General features: G+C 29.1%; 1 protein-coding gene across 2 annotated transcripts in view; it reads right to left on the reverse strand.

Annotated features, from left to right (window-relative positions):
- The window catches only part of LOC148302917 (adenylate cyclase type 2-like), a 32,959-nt gene extending 17,388 nt beyond the window's left edge, over positions 1–15,571 (reverse strand). Inside the window, exons 1-7 of one of the 2 annotated variants that reach the window (XM_088270818.1) lie at positions 15,061–15,571; positions 11,872–12,018; positions 9,945–10,098; positions 7,406–7,605; positions 4,448–4,597; positions 2,820–2,938; positions 2,077–2,221 (exon numbers count right to left, since the gene is read on the reverse strand). In XM_088270818.1, coding sequence (XP_088126944.1) covers positions 2,077–2,221; positions 2,820–2,938; positions 4,448–4,597; positions 7,406–7,605; positions 9,945–10,098; positions 11,872–12,018; positions 15,061–15,231 — 1,086 coding nt within the window. In that variant the 5' untranslated portion in view covers positions 15,232–15,571. Of the gene's footprint in view, positions 1–2,076; positions 2,222–2,819; positions 2,939–4,447; positions 4,598–7,405; positions 7,606–9,944; positions 10,099–10,775; positions 11,200–11,871; positions 12,019–15,060 lie in introns of those variants that run through there. The other variant, XM_088270819.1, reaches the window with a different exon arrangement.
- Between the last annotated feature and the right edge of the window lie 463 nt (positions 15,572–16,034).

The following is a 16,034-nucleotide window of genomic DNA, read 5'->3' on the forward strand; positions in this document are numbered from 1 at the left end:
TTTAAGAATATTCCATTCCAGAAGGCTCTGGAGAGCGTGGGTTGTTGCCCAATCTCGGTGTATAGCGAAAGCTCAACTCAGATGAGCGGGGCACGTCCTTCGTATGGATGACTCGCGCCTGTCCAAAGCTGTTTTGTTCGGTGAGCTTCTCGAAGGAAGGCAAAAGCGAGAAAGGCAGTACAGGAGGTACAAGGGTCAACTGAACGCCACTTTGAGGTTGGATGGTGACAGGGAGTTGCGGTCTAAAGATAGAGATACATAGATGGAGAATCTCCGTGAACTGTATTCACGAGGTCTCTCCGCGCGGCTACCGGCACAACATAAGTGACGAAGACACGGAGTGCGAGTGTGTGCTCAAATTAGTAAACCCTAAATTGGCATGTTTAGCCTTACACACTCATACTCGTCAATAGCCCCACATGCTGAAGACAACATTCTCGAGCGCGGGTTGGGAGCTATTATTTTTTTTATCCAAGAATATATGATTAGTTTCCATTTGCTATCAAAATTACTAAAAATATTGTGAAATTTAAATTATTTGTTTAAAAAAAATATTTGGGTCCCGAGAACTGCTTTGAGATGGTCGTTTGATTAAACGAATAGACTAGTTTAAATAGTGTATTTTTTTAAATTTAGATATCTCTTAAAGAAAGAAGAAAAAAAGATTACCTACGCTTTCAAGTTATTTTTACAAGCTTAAGAATCTCAATAAAATTTCAAAGGAAACAATAAATAATTGAACAATTATTTTTTCTATATTTTGTATTCTTATTGTATTTGTAAAAATCTTTTATAAATAAATAATAGTAGTAATTTAACAAAGTACCTTAATTAAATATGTAGGTACTTAAATGTGCCGTTTTTTACTTGATTAAAGAACTCCTTTTTCGTAAATTTCACACAAACGATAATTCGATTACATGATTCTAGAAGGGTTGTACATAAGCGTCTGAAGCTCCATAACACTAAACAGAGACGTCGGATTGAAAACGAATTCAGTAACGTGTTGCGTGGTATAGGGTTCTTTATTATTATTGTTTGCAAGTAACTGAGCAGGTTTTAATACTATATCAAATGGTGTTATCTTCTTTTTGTATTTTGGCGTCACGCAATATCTTTCTTAATAAATATTCACATTTTTATAACTCGGCATTAACACGCTATTTTCATAATATTTATTTTACCCGTAAATTTGTTTTGTACATTTTCTCGTTGTTTCGTAATTCGACCGTAAATCTCGTAAAACGTAAACTGCCAGATAAAATTCATAACCTTAGTCTGTAAAACAGTTCGTTATCCTTTTATTTTGGGAGGTTTAAAAATTATATAAATAATAAATTTTAGGAATCCTATTAGTTTGTTTTGAATTTTTGGAGAAAAACCTCAAAAAATATATCACACTTTCTGTATTATTTTTTTTTTTAATCTTTCTCCTATACTCGTACTTAATTCGATGTACTAAATGCATTCTTAATGTTTTAATTCATTAAGACAGGGTGATTTTTTTTTATTTATTTGCTAAGCATCAACAGAATTAAATAATAATAGTTACTGTAATTAAAACAAAGAAATGTAGCACACCACTTATAATCCCAATAACTTTATACTTCAAATGCAAATTTTTGTTGGTTTGAAATTATTATTTATCAGCCTTAGAAGTAAAGTATTTAGTGGGTTTGGTAACCATGCTGAAGTTTCCGGATTAAAATTTCAGGAAAGTCATAATATTAGTGAGTTTTTACTCTAATATGGTATTTATAATATATAACTTGAACTGGTACCTAAAGCGCAAAACTGATCATCTTGCCTTCAAGTAATTATGCAAAACTGCGTGAACGTGGTATCCTTTCCACCGTTTGGTGTGAATAAGGGCTATATGAAAGAAGTTCTTGATTTATATTAATGAATCCGACAATTTTAACGTCTATTTACAAAAAGTTTTAACAGTAAATAAGTTAGTATGCTTTAACATACTAACATTACAAAAAAATTGTCAAGTCGTACCAGTGTTGTAACAAAAGGAAACTTAAAAATAATACGACCCTTTTTATATTTATTTTGAAGTAGTTTTCTCACCTCAGAAGCCTCATCAAACTTCCCAAACAGTTCGTTAAGTGTCTCCACCAGCTCCCTTGCAGGTAGGGTGGTAGTTATCATGGTGTAGTTGACAACATCTGCATATAAAATACTGACATTTTTGTGTTCCTCGATGTACAGATGGCTGTAAGGATAGTATAAAAACATTATTCAATCTCCTACAATTATAATGCGATGACTTGATCAAAATTCAGTTAATTGTACGAACAATAAATAGAGCTTATTGATTGATTTAAATTCAAGACTATTTGAAACATTCCCAAGTACAGCGTTTACCAATCAGTGGTACATATACCGCCAGCGGTACGCGAAATTACATCGAGGGATACGCGCAACAATCTCTTGGCTAAGATAAGTTAATCAGTAATATATACTGAGACGGTAATAAATATTTTTTTAAACAATGGTTTTTATTTATCCTTCAAGCAATATTAGGTGCGCCAGTTAAAGGTCTTTCTTGAAGTGAGACGCAGGAAAAAAGTAATTGGGAACCACTACCCTAATACCATTTCTTTGGTGTGTTTAAGAAGCATCTTATTAAGTAATTATCTGTGGTTATCGTTTGTTAAAATATTATTATTTCAAGAATTCAAGCAAAAATTGTGTGGATGAATTGTATAAGACAAAACATATACAGTATATTTCAATGAAAGAAATATGAGAATTTGGTGATTTATTTAATATTTGATTATTTTCTGTCATGTTATTTTCTAATATCATACCTGAATATTTTGATGGGCGAAGGATAGATTTCAGTCTGTATTTTTCTAAATATTTCACTTATGTCTTTTCTCACGATTGAAATAATATGCTCAGGTAATATACTTGACATAAGCCGTTCCTAGAATAATTGAGATAAAAGTTATTAAATAAAATTATGCTCCAAGAATATCGTTACAAGATATGATCAAAGAAAAGGAATTTATTTTGAGAAAAAAACTTAAAACAGTAGTCTCATTTTAACAAATACATTTCATTTATTTTTCACCTGTAAAAAGCATAGTGGAACAGTTTTCTGTAAAAAAATTATCTGACTACTTATTAAAAATTTGTAACCTTAATACTGAAGTTACTTTATATCTGAAAGCTAACTAACCTTTGTAAAATTAGATAGGTATTTATATTAAATCATTATTTAACTCAAGTATGAAAAATAGTCTTTGAATATGTTCTTTAAGTTAATTTTTTTACTTGAAAAATAAAGGTTTTCAATAAATATCAAGAATTTTTTAATTGATATCCCAACAAAGACGAATAAGAATATGGAAGTTTTGACCTGTAAAACTTGTCTAGTTGGCTAGTTTAAGTGATCACTTTATACACTGTGTAACGTTCATCATTCTACCCATGTTTCAAGTTTATTTGAATAACTTTACTAAATGCACACAATAATGGAAAAAAATTCTTAGTTCTTTTTTATCTTTGTTATCATTAAAGATTTATATCTTCATAAAATATTTAAATACTATCGTTATTTTTCAAAATGTAATAATACCTAAACCCATCGCCATAGAATGAGTAGATATTTAGTTGTTTATATTATCAAGGAAATTCGTAATCGTTCGGTATTTTAATTCGAGCTAAAACAAACATTACAATCAATCATACCGTATATTTTGATTACATAATCTTTTCTTCAAAAACTCGAAATGTTTATATTATAGGTGTCTCGAGTCGAAGCATCTGCTCTTTTAACACGAAAGAAAAGAAAGAGTCTGACTTCTTTTCGAGTCTGAATTTTATTCAGTTCCATAAAAATCCAGTTCTGATTGAATAAATAATAAACAACAAAAATACATGTTTTATTTTATGTATTTAAACAAAACTACTAGAACCCACGAACCAAACCTTTAAAAAAATTATAAATAAACTTTAGTTTACCAAAAACGTATAAAAAATGCTGTATCACGTCAATTGTAGAATTTTTTTTTATCAAAGTACTCTCAAAAGTTTCATTACGTGCATAGCTACAATAAAAGCTCTAAAACAATTAATCACTTCTAGATAAATCAAGAAAAGATTTTTTAGAAAATATAATTTATATGAAACAAAATGGATTATTTCAGCAAATATTTAAGAACACATATATATATATATATATCAAATTTAATACAGATTTAACAAACATAAAACCCACAAAACATTTTAATTGGAAAATGAATCAAATAGAAAACAGTTTTTTTTTAAATGGCACTATTGTTTTATTTTTAATTTTCATTTGTTTGTAAATAGATTTCTTTTTACGATTGTAGAGCAACTTTTGACATTCCTTCGAATATCTACGAAAATCGCTAATGAAATATGCTATCCAAGGGTTAAAATATGATATTTCTAAATAAATTCTGCTTACCTCTTGTTTTTTCTCATAATTTAATTTTTGTGTGGCTTCAACACAACCTCGTTTGTCGAGGAATGATCTTCTTTTTACAACTTCATTCATTAATCTATAGTACAAGCCAAGGAAATTTATTCCGAGTAAAAACAGCAAGTCAGCTCCAAGCTAAAATTGAGGTACAAAAATATTACACAAAAAAAATTGTTATGACTCTTTTGAAAATGTGCACCTACTTATATTATATTTTTGATGACTAAAAAAACTATCTTACTAACTAACCATCACGCCTCAAAGAAGCACTTTTGCACAAATTAGAAATAGACTTTATGTCACTTTCACTTTTTTCTTCTTCTCACCCTTATCCTGTAACCAGTGTTATCTTGATCGTTATTCGAGACAATAATGGACATAGAGGCAAAGTGATCAATTCTGAGCTTGAAAAGTAAAATTTTAACTAAATGTAAAATTATTTCAATCAACATAACACTACACTAATATGTAAAGGCAACTAGCCGAAACTCAAGTTCCGGTTGTTTAGCGTAAAACGGCTCAAAGCATTCTTATAACTGGCCTCAATTATATACAATCACAGATTTTGCTCTATCTCTTTCCTTTACTGCGAGTAACCGCAAAATTGTATTAATTTGGTATATGTATTGGCGAAAAACACCATTTTTTGTTAAATATAATCGCGTTCATCTCAAAACTACTGTTTTTAACTTGCGGCTATTTGCCTTTGCATATTAGTACACTTCTACATTATTGTACAATGTATTTGTATGTTGAGAGAATAAGTTATTTAAGAGATTTCAATAAAGTTTACGCGTGTGTAAGGCTTTCAAAACAATTCATCTTGTAATCTGATAATTTACCTGATTATAATTAAATATATTCGATCACTAATGACGTACTAATAATTAATTAATTTAATCTGCAAAATCCATTGTGTAATCTAGGTAAACACTGTTTTCGTTATTTATTTAGATGACAGGGATACTTGTTCAAATAATTCGTAAGAAATCGGGGATTTTTTTAATTATCTGTTCCGTAAGATTTCCTATTGGCGCCAAAGGATAAGGATAATCCTTTTATATTATTAACTTATTGTGCATATGTGTAGGACAACTAGTGGATTAAATAGATAATAAAAAAATCTCTGTATTCTAAAAAAATATTCAATAAGTATTCCTGCCATAGAAAAAGTCAAAGTATTATAAGAATGACTTAATCCACAATATATTAATACGTTAAACGACAGGTGACCTCGCCTCTGATGGATTGCAACGTAATGGGGGACACTGGTGACCTCAATCAAGAGCTATATTCAAAATGTTTTAAGCATGGAACTCATCATCAAAATGAAAAATTAAATAAACTTAATACATATTGTTAACAAAGGTAAATTAAGTTTTTTGTGAACTTCTCAATTAACAAATTTTAGTATTGGCGTTTAACGTGTAAAATTATACTTGATTAAATCTTTAGTTTACAAAACTCAATCCGTTTCGATGAGATGAGTAAATCATTAAATAGTGTTTAGGATACCGAGGATTTTTTTGTATTATCTATTTTTCCTTTATCCTTTGAGTGCAAAATGATGAGGAATTTAAAATAATCCAATAATATTCGTTTATTACGTAATTTTACAGGATGTTGGATTTAGATATCGGATAAAAAGATAAAAATAAAAATACCCGATTTCTCACGGATTATTTAATAACGTATCCCTGTCATCGAAATAGATAAAGTATGATTTAATGAAGATTTAAAGAATGATAATCCATGAAATCTTGAATAATACTTTTTCTTAATTGTTCTGATATAATAATTAATTCATTTAAATGACAGGGATACTTTATTAAATAAACCTTAGGAAACATGGAATTTCTTTAATTTCCTTTTTATTCGCTATCTTAATCCTACAACCTGTTATAAACTAATATGATCGGATGATTTTAAAATTTCTCAATCTTTTGTTTTTATGATTGCGGTATGTATTTCAGTATTTTAACTTAAGCCGAAATTCCTTGTCTCAACGTCAAATTCATATTCATTAAATATGATGCATGTAATGAAATTATTTGGTGTGGAATGATATGATAATTTAATTTCATTTTCTGTAGTTCTCAAAACTAGTCATGTTTACAAAACAACGAAGTGTAAAGTAATTTTACCGTTACTTCTTAACTTTTATGTCTAATGACTTTTAGGCTAAGATTGAATTCATTTTTAATTAATGTTTTACTTCAATTAAAAATGTAAATACTACTTTTCTTAAAATCTATTTTGACACGTATTTTGATACATTATGCATCATTTAAGAAATAGTGGTATTTATCAAGTAAAGTTTAGTTTAAAAATTGATAGATATTACAACAAAGTGACTGCCGAATCAATTAATGACTCGGCAGTCACTACATTTGATTACTTAAACCATACTTCTAGGCTTACTTCTAATGATCAGGCACTTGTTAGTCAGAAAGTAAAAGTAAAAAAAAATCAATATCGTTTTATTCCGAAACAGAAGTAAGTTTAAGTTGAAACATAAACACTAAGTAGCTAAAACATAAAACATTAACTTCCATATAGAATCCAAGCCCTGAACGTCATTTTTAATTTGATTTATACGATCAAGATACAAGGTACTAGAAAATGATGCGGAATGCATCGAAACACGTGTCACAATAGATGTAGAAAGAAAAAAAAATAGCTACATTTACTAAGTAAACTCAAATTAAAAAAAATATATCAAGATTTTGGTGCATTGTCGAACACTTTCAATGGTGAAATGAAATTAAATAAAAAAATCTAAATATTCAATAAAATACACCGAATTCATATTTTACAAGACTTTTTTGATGTAATATTGGAAAAATAAACCTTCTAAAACAAAAAGCTAACAAGAATACACTAGTAGGAAATTTAAAAATAAATATGGCTACTGTATTTGGTATTTCCTTTCTTGTCACATACCTTGCTATACTTACTAGTCTCATCTGTGTACGTGACGGTCCACAGGACAGCCAGTTGGGCCAATGAGATCAGAAGGGCCAAGGATCCGGCTACGTAGTTGTTCTTGACCGGCATAAAGACATAGCATGCCAGAAGAGTGAGAGTCACGTAACTTGGCCGCAATGGTGGACCGGATGTACTGAACACCGTCACAGAAACGTCTATAAATTAAAAATAATTTTTAAATATTTTGTATGTTAAAAGCATTGTGCAAACTTTGTGGTATGGTTATACTCGTATAACATTCTCCTTATCATTCATCGTTCACTGCGTGTAATACCACTTTAAAGTGGTATTTCACAAAGTGAACGATGAATGATAAGCAGAGTATATATTTTTTATTAATCAATCTTGAAAAAAAGCGGTTAGCTTCGAATCCGGTAGACATTATAATTAAGGTATAATAAAATATTTACAGTGATTTTAAAAAAAAAAAGTTATTAAAACACTTTAAAAAAATAAAGAAAATGTTATATTTATTTTCATGTTCTACATTTTTTTCTACATGCATACCTCATGTTTTGTGATGGCCACCCTATAAAAGCAGTATCTAGTCAATATCAAATTATTTTTGCGTGTCATGTTTTGTATTTATATCCACAAAGTATTTTGATAAATGTGATATGATTATCAATGATATAATAATCAATGATATGAATAATCAATGATATTAGCCAAGAAACAAGCCAGTGTTGTGGAATGTTTGTCACTTTTATATCGGTAAGATTTTTATTATTTTATATTTAAGTTCTGGTAAGCCAATATCCACACAAATCGCTCACTCCTTTCAAGAACGTCATAAATCAAAAAACTTTATTTATCAGGAGAACGTTTTTAAAGTTTAAAAAAATAATATAATGTTTTAAAAATAAATATCAAGCCACTTATTAAACTTTTTACTGTGCAACAGATCTTTTTAGGTAAAACTTGAAGGTTTGTTTTCCATTTGAAAAACATTTAGTATATTTCAAAAATAACTAAACAGTACTTTTTCTTCAAAATGGAAACACAACACTTTCTGCCCTGTAGCGGGTAAATATTAAGTTAAAAATATGCTGCTTTTGCTGGGATATAGTACATTTTTTGGGCACTCCGAAAACATGCACAACTGAAAATTGACGATTTTTTATTTATGACGTTCTTGAAAGGAGTGAGCGAAATATGAAATATCCAAATGACAATATCCCAGATTTTACAATACTATATTTATCAAAAAAACATGTGGATTACATTACATAATGTGTAATACATTATATAATGTGCGATAATATTTTTACATGTCCCAGTTACTGCTTTTGGGGGGTGACCATCACACTGCTCCTCGGGACCCAAATCAAGTGGCTATTATTTGACAATTAATTTAAATTGTTCAATATGTTTTCAAATTTTAGTAGCATTGCTTTGTTATCAAATATACAATTTGAAATTATTGTCAATAATAATTATTATTGATTATTCCGCTTTAAAATAAATAATTAGTAACCAATAAGTGATGAATCTAAAGAAAAAAAAATTGTGGTAGTTTTCCGAGGTAAAGTTTAAGAATATTTTTCGCAAAATAACGTCAAGTATTTACTAAAGTATAATATAAACTTAAGAGAGTGGTTCTATTATAACGCCAAGTCGCTGTTTAAAGCGGCTCACAATAAGAAGTCGAATATTTAGTATAACAATGGATGATCATAAAAATATTAATTATTACCCTCCGCAAAGGGGTAGTGAGAGACCGTTAAAATAAATCACACGGTTTATATTCATAATCAACATTAAAAGTTGATTAATTATTTTAACGAACTTTCTGCACAAAGGATCTCAATACGTGTATGAGAAATTTTGAGTTTCTTTATTATCAAATCATCCCTTAGTAAATACAGCAGGCTCTTGGTTTCAAAGTCAACTGTTTAATGTTGTTTTTATTTTCGGTTAACTATACATTTTTATAGCTGAATATTATAGTTAACACTCAATGGTACAAAAAGTGGGCTAAATATATATTAAAATATTTTTATTAACAATTTTCATTCATTTTTAAATAGAGCCTGCGATTTGTGCAATGAAATGCATTAATTTTAAAACGATTAAGAAAAAATGATTAAGATTATTTAATTATCTGATAAAGAAACGTATGGAATAATATTATTAATATGTACGTGACAGTTTTTAAAATATTTTCAAGTGAAAACCTGTAATTGGGATTTTATTTTCAATATATTTTTTTTTGTTTATAAAAATTTTGTTGCTTTTACATAAAAAAATAAATAATATAAAACAATTTTAAAACAAATTTATTCGTTGCGATTAAAATCATTAACGTAAGAAAGTACAGTACATATGTTTGTGCAAAATAATGTTAAGGCATTTATAATGTTTCGCCAAAAACGGATCGGTAAAATTCCTACACATAATCATTCTGGATATGCCTTTGCCTCTGAATAAATTTAAAAATAGGGACAATTTAAAACATAAATAAAAAATACAAGTTTAATTTTGTTTCACTTACCTGTGACAACCAATACGGTGAGAATAGCGATGGATGTGGCAATATTTAACCACTTATATTTAGTCAGTCTTGAAAAGAAAGCAGTAGCCACAAATGGTGCTGATACTATTGTTCTTAGAGAGTAACAAATTATAGCTATAATGTCATCGACGCACTGAAAAAACAGATAAATGTAATTCAACCTATTAACTTTATTCGCAGGGTGGGAACAAAAAAGCTCATTTAAATTATGAGTCTATGCCGGTTAAGTTTGAATATTTGTTTTATTTTGTTAAGAAGTAAAATCAAAATTTTAAAAAGGCATTAGTTTATCAAATATTTATATGTAGAGTGATGCCTCGCATAACGAACGCTGCGTACGAAGAACTCTTCTCTTCGTACATTACGCGACGCACTCGCTTCTCTGTACTGTATCATATTTCATCTTGTCGCTTGAACGCTCCAAGAAGAAATGATAACTGAAAAGCTATATGACAAAGTTTAAAAAGAAGATTTATCTGACAACGAGGAGGAGCAATCAAAGCAACAAATCTCAACTGCTGCCATCAAGGACATCTTGGTCAAATGGGGTGAGGTTCAAGAGTTTACTACTAATCACTAACCAAACTCTGCTGAGGCCAACAGCATCAACGATCTCTAAAATGACACCCTTGCCTATCATTTTTGATAGGTGTTAAAAAAGAAGGAGAAACAGACAACCTTGGAAATGTTTTTTTTAAGAAAAAGCAAATGATAAAACAAGAGGATTTGACCTTTCAAGTCTCGGTAGACTCTTCTAAATCTGAGTCTAACAATAAAATAATATTTAAAAAATATATATTGTTACCGTACCATATTTTATTTTTAAAACTTGTGTTGTTATAGAAAACTTTGACACTCAGCCTACGTAATTAATACGTAAACTGACGTCATAAAACCATTTGTACTTTATTTAGGAGTTAGATGTCTGGGTCCCCTTCAAAGTATTCACCTTTTCGACGCACACTTATCCCAACGGTGTTTCCTCTTTTAGAAACGTTTCTTTTGTGATGTCCTTCAGCTCTTTGATAATCTCGAGAATCGTCTCAAATTTTCTTCCTTTAAAAGTCTTATAAGTTAGAATAAACGCGTGAATCAAGGAGGTGAATACTTTGAAGAGGACCTAGACATATAACTTCTAAGAAAAGTATAATGCATTTTGTTTTATGATGTCAGTCCACGTATTAATTGAATGTGTTATTATAGTTGTTGCTTCGACTGTGACGCAGATGTCCTCAGGTGGCGTATTCTGTTAGTATTAATTGATTAGATTAAACAGGCGTAAACCAATACTAATATTATTGATTACGCTGGTTTAACTTGTTGGGTTAAACAATAATTACGAACGGGCAGACCAGGATTCAATTTACTTAGCTCAAAGCTTTATTTGAGTGATAACTATTACATACTGGTTAAATCTAAATTGATCGTTGCGTTGCGGTTTTTCAAAACGTTATTTTATCGATATTTGGCATGTTGAAACCATTAATTGGCACATAAAGTTGTTTTTCATTTTTAAATTCATACAATTTATAGTTACTCATAAATTAAACGTTTAAATTGAATTTTAAATACTTTTTACAATAACACCTAATACGTTACTTACTAAAAAAATATCTAAATAACGTATTATATATTTTTTAAAGTTGATGTGATGTATTAATACTGTTGAGATTGTTTATTATGTTGGAACACAAAAAGACGATGAAACGTCAGGTAAGACGTCAGGTATAAGTTAAACTATTGAAAAAAATCTTGAATATTTTTATTTTTGAGACTTTTATTCCAAAATAAACCATTGTTAGTGGAAAACTGAAGGGGAAATTAGTTTAGTAAAACCATTAATAACAATTGTATCAAAATATAATTATATAATAATATTGTAAAATAAAATGAGTATATTACTTACAGTTACTCCTGATACCAACACTACCACTAATATATGAGTAAGGGACATCGCTGTCAACAATATTAAAAACAGGGATTGATATCCTAACATCAACTTGTCATCGTATTTTCTATATAAATCTTCTAGATTCTTTTGCGCGAATTGATCCTGAAATAAAAAATAAAAACAATATATTCTCTTTTTAAACCTTTTGATTTTTTGTGCAAACTGATCCTGAAACAATAACAATATTTTATTTATATCCAACTTTTAGGTTCATTTGTGAAAAATAATCCTGAAGTAAATAGCAATTATTTCATATTAAAATGTTCTAGATTTTTTGTGCAAAGTGATCCTGAGACAATAACAATATTTTATGTGTATAAAGCTTTTAGGTTCTTTTGTGCAAACTGATCCTGAAACAATAATAATATTTTATCTGTGTAAAACTTTTAGGTTCTTTTGTGCAAACTGGTCCTGAAGTAAATAACAATTAATTTTATTTTCAAATCCTCTAGATTTTTTGTGCAAACTGATCCTAAAACAATAATAACATTTTATCTTTTTAAAACTCTTAGGTTCTTTTGTGCAAACTGATCTTGAAGTAAATAACAATTAATTTAATTTCTTGAATGTTTTCCGCAGATATTTTATGGCACATTTTATAAACTTTATGAAATTAGTTATTTTATTTTCAAATCCTCTAGATTTTTTGGGCAAACTGATTCTGAAACAATGACAATATTTTATCTGTATAAAACTGTTAGGTTCTTTTGTACAAACGGATCCTGAAGTAAATAACAATAAATTTAATTTTCAAATCCTCTAGCTTTTTCTCCAAACTGATCCTGAAGTAAAAAATTATTTATTTTTTACATAAACCTTCTATAATATTTTGTGCAAACTGGTCCTGAAATAAGTCACATTATATTTGCATAAAGTTTTCAAAATTTACCAAGAAGTAAATTTTATGAAACATAAGATAGATTGAGGCTAGATTTTAATTTAGGTAATTTTATGTACATCGAGATTTTTAATTAAAAAATCTTCAATTAGTCTTACGAAATTTCGTTTTATTAATTATTTTACGACAAAGTGATTTTACGCTGATACCAAAAGATTCAATTAAATAACGTCTCAAAAATAAGTAGAAAATGATTTTTTGAGATCTGTTGTTGATATAAGTAATTATTTTTTTCACAAATTATTACTTTTTTTTAAACTATCGAATCTTCATTTATAGGAGAGATATCAGAAAAAATAATTTATATTATTATTTTATTTAAATTAGTATCATGTCTTAAAAATCAATCTGTGCATGCCAAAAAAAAAATCGTCTTGCAAATATTATAATATAAAAACAAGTATTTATTGATGAGTGTTTCTTATACAAATTTATTTACCGATTTATTTGCACAGTCAAACAACACGCGGAATGTAATAAAAATCATTCAGAACTATACCACCTGAATCAAGTATTGGCTCGTCATTATGTCAACACCTACGCATAGTTTCAAGAGCAGTAAGTGTCCTAGTTTCATTTCACATTCATTGCATATCGTTTTCACATTTAAATTAAAACAATTAACTTAATTTTTGCTCTTAATTCATAATCATCTGTCCAATCTAAAAAAACGAACCTAAGAGGATGCTAATCCTTAGTTTTCTTCCCTCAGCGACTTAAATTATTATTATCTTTAGTAAATTACCATTATCCTATGTATGTGCTAAGGATTTTTTATTTAAAAGCAGGTGAATATGGTTCGAAAAAAACTATTTCGGTAATTCAATGTTTGTAACTACAATTTATTTGCAATTTTCAAATCCCTGGCTCTTATATTCCATTTATTATTATTTTTAAATATTAATCATTTTGAGAATATTATTATTATTTCGCCTATTATTATTATTTCGCCTCCATAGTGTAGAAATCATAGGGTTCATAACCCAGGCGAGTCCAAAGTAAATCTGTGTTTTATTTTATTTATTGTTTCGGCATTTACTTTGTGGTAAGATATGTTAAAATGATTAAGAAAACACTCGTTCTTATACCACTTGAGTTTATTTATTTATGACTACTAGTTCCGGAAACTTAACATCCATCTTCAGGTCTAAATAATATTAAAAATATTTATTTATTTATTATACCCTTGGCTGGATGACCTTTCTTTCATGTTTTTAACAATCAAGATAACATTGCTTATATGTAAACCATTACTCTACGCATCAAGGGAGTTCGGATAAGAGTTAGAAAGAAAAATACATTTCAGGTTTTTTTAGACATCGAGCATTGACAGCCTTTGTATATTTGTCCAATTATTTTTTAAACAATATTTGGAGTGTGTCCAAATCATTGTTTACAAATACTCATATCATATTCCTCTTACGATAACGTAGGAGTTTCATAAAAGTTTGTAGAAGTTACATCTACATACAAGAGGTAATTATATTATTCGCTTGTAATGTATTCTTCACTATAAAGTTTTGACACAAAATTGAGTAATGTAATGTTTCGAGAATATTTGAAGTTCTCAAAACTAGTCGTGTTTACACTAATAAATATAATGACAACTTTGACAAGTGTTTTATTTTTATATTAAAATCAATATTTTTCCACGAAGTTAATGCCAAACCAATGAATAAATAAACAATAAATGTTTTTTGTATATTTTTGGAAAAAAAGTATAGTGAGGAACGTTATGTCAAAAAATATACATTTAACTGTCTATATGTCACTAAAAATGTCATTTCTTCGAATTTTTTGACACTCCCTCGTAGATATGGAATTCCTCGCTTCACGTCACTCTACTAATTAGTCATAATAGTTATCTACGGTAATATAGAATATTCCAACTCACGAGTACAGTACATGTGTTTTTATCTCACTTTATAGCAATATTCGAATACCTATGTGTATTTATTTTACAAAAATATTTCATTTCCTTTCATTCAAACCCTTATCCGCACCCCAATGGTGCATAGGGCACTGCATCATACAAACGCAGTGTTATCTTGATCGTTAACACATGAAGGAAAGGTGATCAGCCCTCCGCTTCAGGTACCAGTCCAGGGTAATATGGAATAAATATTAGAATGAAAAAATTACTTTACATTTATTTGAACCCCCTGGAAATCGAAACCGAGACCTCCAGAACGGTAGTCGAGCGTGCTGATCATTACACTACGGAGGTGGACAAAAATATACGTTACCCTTAATATTTTCCAATTCCACTCTTTGTCAGTGACTGAACCCCTTTCTTGCTCTCGGAACTCTTCAATGCTCGATAGTAAACTTGTGTGTCTCATAGCATTGAGAGAATTCCTCGCTAGCAGCTCCAAACCAGGTACTTGCATCAGCACAGAACCCCTAACCGAAGCCATTTTTGAATCACAATAACAACAATTATCTCAACAAAAACATTGACATTATAAATCACCCCCTCTTCTATATATCTAAGTAGAGTTATTTATTGTATTTAATTTTATAACTTGTACGTATATCCACTTTAGAGCACATGATTAACATCTTAAAAAAATCAATCTATATATGTTCAAATTAAATACCACACTTAAATATTTTTTTCTTGAAAATCACAATGAATATTTTGGTCGCGTTTAGATATGTTTTAAATATGTGTGTAATATTATGTATGAACGCGGAGCGATTTTCGTAAATCAACTGTATCAACTAGTACGTACAAGCCAATAGCCAGATTGATATAACATTATAAATGATTCGGCGAAGTGTTAAATACAGATAAATTGATTCGATTGTAGATAATTGTTTTACCTAACGTTTCGATAAGATTAAATACACAAATACGCAGCAATGATAACTTGTGCAAAATTTATAATTTTTTATGTCGTGTGTTTTATTAAAATTATGCAATTATATGAAAAGTTATTAATTACTATCACGGCTGGGTACCACGCGTTGCTGTGTCTTAATCTGGTGAAATGGAAAAGAAGTAAAAGAGAACATATTTTTAAAATGTCCAATTTCACAATTCTATATAAAATATATTAGCTGCTATTAATAAGCACGCTATCCGCCATGAGGAATGTTAAGTATTTTGTGAGTTGCCGTTACGTTCAACAGATGGCGATTCGATTGTGGTCAGGATGGAATTTAAAAAAAAAATACCTATCACAGGTAAAAACACAGGCGTATATAAAACACACAT

The sequence above is a fragment of the Brachycentrus maculatus genome, unplaced genomic scaffold, assembly GCF_059751285.1.
Source record: "Brachycentrus maculatus isolate JH-2025_06_01 unplaced genomic scaffold, ASM5975128v1 h1tg000396l, whole genome shotgun sequence".
Classification (NCBI taxonomy): Eukaryota; Metazoa; Arthropoda; class Insecta; order Trichoptera; family Brachycentridae; genus Brachycentrus; species Brachycentrus maculatus.